This window comes from Littorina saxatilis, linkage group LG7 (assembly GCF_037325665.1).
Source record: "Littorina saxatilis isolate snail1 linkage group LG7, US_GU_Lsax_2.0, whole genome shotgun sequence".
In the NCBI taxonomy this organism is placed as follows: Eukaryota; Metazoa; Mollusca; class Gastropoda; order Littorinimorpha; family Littorinidae; genus Littorina; species Littorina saxatilis.
Window position 1 is genome coordinate 35,857,083 of NC_090251.1, and position 6,437 is coordinate 35,863,519.

Sequence of the window (6,437 nt, forward strand, 5' to 3'; positions counted from 1 at the left end):
ATCTGTTGCATTGTGGGTAGGAATGCCATTCATACAAAAGCATGCCGGTTTTCTGATTGGTTAATCTTCAAGTCGTAGTAGGCTTCTCCCTTATTTGGAATATTTCGTATCGTCGTCTGCGTTGGAAAAACCGCGCGAAGCCGTTTATGGCAGTTTCCGGCAGTGACGTCAGTTCGTTGAAACGGTTCGGGAAACTTCGGGCTTTTCTTTCGTCTGCTGCGCGAGGCGATTCCTCGAGCGAATTGTGGTGTTGTAAAGTGTCAAAAAAAAGGTTATTTTAGCAAATATTGCACAAAATAAACGCCAACAAGCTTCGGTACACATTTGGCTAAATTCATACATTTGGCACCAGTTTTAGAGCAAAATAGTGTTAGGAGCTGTTAGAAGGGGTGTTCATGAGTCAAAATCAGGCATAATCACAACATCACAAAAATCATGATTTTAGTGAAAATTGAGGTGCCGTGTCTTCCCTGTGCGTTAAGATTCGGGTCAAAATGCTCTCTGAGTCCTTGTTTTTGATTGTTTGGCTGTATGTCGCCCAAGGTCTCTCTCTCTAGTCTCTCTTTCTGTCACTCTCTCGCTCTTTCTATCTTCCTCTCTTTCTATCTTCCTCTCTCTTCCTCTCTCTCTCTCTCTCTCTCTCTCTCTCTCTCTTTCTCTCTCTCTCTCTCTCTGTCTCTCTCTCTCTCTTTCTCTCTCTCTCCAAACGCACTTTCTCTTTCTCTCACTCTCTCTTTCTCTACCTCTACCTCTGTGTCTGTCTCTCTGTCTCTCTCTGTCTCTCTGTCTCTCTGTCTCCCTGTGTCTCTGTTTCTCCCTCTTTCTCTCTCTCTCCCTTTCTCTCTCTCTCTCTCTCTCTCTCTCTCTCTCTCTCTCTTTCTCTGTCTCTTTCTCTCTGTCTCTCTCTCTGTCTCTCTCTCTGTCTCTCTCTCTGTCTCTCTCTCTCTGTCTCTTTCTCTCTGTCTCTCTGTCTCTGTCTCTCTCTCTCTCTCTCTCTCTCTCTCTCTTTCTCTTTCTCTCTTTCTCTTTCTCTCTGACTTACAGCACTTGTCCTTGGCCGTGTTAGGTTCGGATTTCTCTTGACACATGCAGGTCTGATCTTGGCAGCTTGTTCCCATCATACACATCGTGGGGTCAGTGCTGCAGTTTTGATCAATCTTCAGCTCTGAGAACAACAAAAAAAGAATTTCGGTAAATTTTGAAACTAACAGACAGGTGTTTTTGTGGTTTTTTGGCTGTAGAAGTCAGATTATTTCTGTAAATTTGGTTACTTTGCTTGAGCGTGTTATTATGATTATCGTATTCATGAAATACAATCAACAACAACATAATTAACAACATTAACAACGAACAAGTCGCCTGAAGCGATATCAAAACATTTAGTTAATCTTACGGCCAGAACACCAACACGGAACTAAATGTTCTTCACCGGAAAATGGCTGACCAAAAACCGTCACGATATGGACCCAATTTGCATATAACGGATTTTCGCTGTTTTGGGGCTTAATATCAAATCAAAACATAATTATATGTTTCTTAGGATTATTGGATTATTTTCTTTAAATCGAGGGATTCACTTTTGCAATTTTGATGTCCTGCAAAATATCGAATAAGGGCAATTCCAGCGTCACTGACGTGGCATTCACACAAAAAATCAGACATTATTCGCCATAAAAATAATAGTCATGATGATTTTATTAACTCAAATTTGTGCAGAGATTTCCCCAAACATGACAACCTTCCTACCCAAGGTTAAAAATGTTGAGGTATAAAAAGCTAAGGGTACTTAACTTGAGTTTTGAAAAACGTCACTGACGTGGCAAAAATGCTCACCTGCATATCACTCACTAAGCGAAATTCTAAAATTCTATGAGATTAGCCAACTAAATGATGTGATTTTGTTAGATCGTAGTCAAGACATATTATACTTTCTGATATATAAAAGAAATTGCAAATATCAAATGTATCCTTGCGACTAGCGGTTAATATGTAGCGTCACTGACGTGGCACTTGAGCGTCACTGACGTGGCACGTGTGAATTCAATGTTCAATAGTGATATTTTGTTGTTGTTAAAATATAGGTAGTTCAACACGGTCCATTTTAAACTGATTATTGATCTTCTCGGACATTGTTGAACCACTATACGGCTCATTGTCTCTCCGTCCGTCTGTCCGTTGGTCCGCCCGTTGGTCCGTGGACACCAAAGCCCATCTGAATAACTTGTAAAATAATTATTTCAATTGCACACTTTGTACATGTATTGATACACTTAAAAGGAACATACACCTCTAGCAAACATATTTAAAGCATTCCGGGTCAAGGTCACTACTCAAGGTCACCGGTCAAGGTCATTCTTTTTACATTTAGTCAAGTTTTGACTAAATGTTTTAACGTAGAGGGGGGAATCGAGACGAGGGTCGTGGTGTATGTGCGTGTGTCTGTCTGTGTGTGTGTGTGTGTGTGTGTGTGTGTGTGTGTGTGTGTGTGTGTGTGTGTGTGTAGAGCGATTCAGACTAAACTACTGGACCGATCTTTATGAAATTTGACATGAGAGTTCCTGGGTATGAAATCCCCGAACGTTTTTTTCATTTTTTTGATAAATGTCTTTGATGACGTCATATCCGGCTTTTCGTGAAAGTTGAGGCGGCACTGTCACGCCCTCATTTTTCAACCAAATTGGTTGAAATTTTGGTCAAGTAATCTTCGACGAAGCCCGGACTTCGGTATTGCATTTCAGCTTGGTGGCTTAAAAATTAATTAATGACTTTGGTCATAAAAAATCTGAAAATTGTAAAAAAAATTAAAAATTTATAAAACGATCCAAATTTACGTTCATCTTATTCTCCATTATTTTCTGATTCCAAAAACATATAAATATGTTATATTTGGATTAAAAACAAGGTCTGAAAATTAAATATATAAAAATTATTATCAAAATTAAATTGTCCAAATCAATTTAAAAACACTTTCATCTTATTCCTTGTCGGTTCCTGATTCCAAAAACATATAGATATGATATGTTTGGATTAAAAACACGCTCACAAAGTTAAAACAAAGAGAGGTACAGAAAAGCGTGCTATCCTTCTTAGCGCAACTACTAACCCGCTCTTCTTGTCAATTTCACTGCCTTTGCCATGAGCGGTGGACTGACGATGCTACGAGTATACGGTCTTGCTGAAAAATGGCATTGCGTTCAGTTTCATTCTGTGAGTTCGACAGCTACTTGACTAAATGTTGTATTTTCGCCTTACGCGACTTGTTTTTTCTTGTACACTTCAGACAACGCCTTGATTTTTCGAAAATATTTCATTCAAACTTGGCGGGCAAACAAGTACACACCCTCAGAAAGATAAATGGCTCCTGATTCTGGCTCCAAAACGTCATTCACACGGTTTTGATTTGAGCTGTCATTATTTTGACGTTCTCCGCTGTCTACCCTCCTGGTAATTATATATAACTACCGTTATACCACTCACGTCAAACAAATGAGTATGTATATTTGACAAGATCCTAAATGTGAACCACACTATTCCACTTGATATTTGTTGGTGTTAGTCGAGAATGATAGGGCGGAATAATACATGTATTCTAAATCTGAACATGACCAAACTCAAACATTGTTAGCATCTTTCTCCGCGAACCTTACGGAAAAAACTATTTCATTTTCTTCATCGCTTATGTAGCAAAAAGATTACGGTGAACCAAGCGATGGACTTAGTCGTGCTGAAACAGCCTTTTCTTGTGTAAGTGACATTTTCTTTCAGCACTGCGAACACTCACAGATTTACTTTTCTGTGCACTCCACTTCGCTCTACACTATTGTTTTTGTCGGCGGTTGCGATTTTTCTTTTGTTTTTGTTTCCCTTCAGATGCTTTATTTTTCAAAGAGGGAATAACCAGAAGTCACAAGGAGTAAACTCAGGTCCGAAGAATGTGTGAGGCAAAAATGGGATCATTTAGAAGGCACGGCCCTTATTTCGTGGAGGCTGGCATTGTTATGGAGAAGATGGGAGGTCTGGGTTTCGCAGTTTAGTCAAGTCAAGTCAAGTCAAGTCAAGTATTTTATTGTTTTGGGCCCAGAGGGCTTTGAAACAAAGATATAATTTTAACAAAAAAAGGTAACAAATCAGACAGTTAATAAATGTATACAAATTGAGCGGACAAATACAACAATACTATACAACCAAACAAAATAAATTGGCAATATACACTTCCATACATACAAACAAAAATAAAAGAAAAATAGGTTTAACAAAATCAGGTAAGAGATCAGACAGATAATATATATACATTAAGCGGACAACGAAATAAATTAGCAATACCATTATGCCATGCATCTTTTGTAAAAACACAAAACAAAACAAAAGCATATATTACATACATATATATACCAATAAAGAAACTAGATATAACGCTAACATACTAAAATCATAACGTGGGCTACAAATCTTGCTAGCTTCATTAGTTTTATCTTAGATTTACAATTCATTAACTGTTCATATTTTAAACAATTTGGGTGAGATCGGTAATAAGGACTAATTAATTTTCTTCTTTCAGACACTATACTTTCGTCGGTACAAATGAACAAATAGTGAAACTCATCACCTAATTCATTTTTATCGCACATATCACACAATCTTTCATTTCTAGGAGCATTAAAAAATCTAAGCTGATGCATTGGCAACTTTTGATTGCTTGTTCTAAATTTTGCTAATTTAACTTGGAATTTCCTAGGCAAACAAAGCAAATACCTTTCCAGACAAAAATCCTTTTTATATATTCTGTAATTAAAACACAAGCTGTTGGCGTTCACGTCAGTGTTCCATTCCTGCAGGAATTGATCTCTTAGCCTTTGCTTTACAACGTTTTTAAAACCTGAGACGGCAAGACTCTGAGTTGTCCATAAATATGATAGACCCAACTTATTTAACATAGTATTGACATGCGACAACCAGGGCAATTTAACGTTTTGTACATGGTACAACTTCAAATGTAGCTTTAACATTAAACAGGACATCTTATTCGCACCATCGTTCATTTCTTTCATCAGTTTATACCAATAAACCAGTAACTGACATTGTACCTCAATTCTAATTGGATAACGACCAAGCTCTCCGTAAACCATACAGGTGGGTGTAGTTTTATATACATCAAGAAGCATTTTTAAAAATCGCAATTGAAACCTTGATAATATGTCTAATGAATCATATCCCCACACCTCACAACCATACAGCAAAATTGGATGTACACACTTCTCAAAAAGATCCAATTGCACGTCAATTGGTAAATTTAGTTTTCTACATTTTCGAATTAACGAGAACATTGCACGGTTACCAATCAAACATTGACGTTTCATGGCATTATGAAATTTGTTATTATAGTTAAATAGTACACCTAAGTACACATAGTCCCAAACTACTTGGACAGGTACTCCATTCAAGAAAAAAATTGGGATATTCCGTATTTTCCCCCGCGAAAAAACAACTATTTTTGTCTTTTCAATATTTAATTGCTGAACTCGTGACTGAGTTACTTTGGGTAATAAGGTCCTGCATAGTATGTGACAGTGACAGTTCTGTTAGCAAAAAATTATCGACAGCAACGGGACCTTCGTGGTCGCAAAATACAGCGAATAGCACTGTTTCTTCTTTGAAACCCTTGCTTACAAATGTAGCGCGTATCGTAATTGTGGTCCAATTGTTTTGTGTTTTTCTTGCAATAATATAGAAGGAAACCAAAGTCTCATGATCAGTGACTAGATTCATCACAAGTGTGGGTCTATTTGGTTCAAAACGGTTAAGCAGATCGCGTGCAAGAGGAACTTGTTGCTTCTTCCGTTTCCCTGTCAGCTAATGAGGCATCCATTTTGCGGCCAGCTTTTGAAGCTGAAGGTCATTGTGTAGAATTCTGTGAACGGTTCTATATGAAAGTTTAAATCTTGCACTATATACTCGTATGTACACTTTTAAATCTTAGTTCTTAAGTTTTGATACAGCAGCTACATTAATTTCGTTTGCAGAGCTGTTCGGACGTCTTGTTGGCTATTTAGAGTTGTTCCGTTTTTCCCAAGGATTGATTTCCCTTTTCTTCTGTCAGATTGTAAATCATGTAGCAGCTTTGTTTCATGTTACTTTCTTCACCTTTGTAGAAATTTCCTTTGTGTCATTACCTAGCTACACTCTTTTACAGAATAGGAGTTGTTCATGAATGGTGCTTGACAAAAGACCCCGTTTTGAAGCATAACCCAAAAGTGACGTATTTTGATGCCTCGTCATTTATGACGTAGCAACCTAATGGCGTCATCTCTGAGAGGTAAACCAGTTAAATGTTTGGCCTTTCAAATGATATATTATTTTTGATGATCAGTTACCTGAAACATTTATAATAGCGTTTTGATCATTTTATTTGGATCATTAACTCGTACAAATCTCTGGGT

The 6,437-nt window shown here is 37.5% G+C and overlaps 1 protein-coding gene across 1 annotated transcript in view; it reads right to left on the minus strand.

Annotated features, from left to right (window-relative positions):
• Nucleotides 1-354: 354 nt before the first annotated feature.
• The window catches only part of LOC138970185 (fibropellin-3-like), a 23,030-nt gene continuing 16,947 nt past the window's right edge, over nucleotides 355-6,437 (minus strand). Inside the window, exons 5-6 of the mRNA XM_070342679.1 lie at nucleotides 1,043-1,165; nucleotides 355-377 (exon numbers count right to left, since the gene is read on the minus strand). Of these exons, the coding sequence (XP_070198780.1) occupies nucleotides 355-377; nucleotides 1,043-1,165 (146 nt within the window). The remainder of the gene's footprint in view (nucleotides 378-1,042; nucleotides 1,166-6,437) is intronic.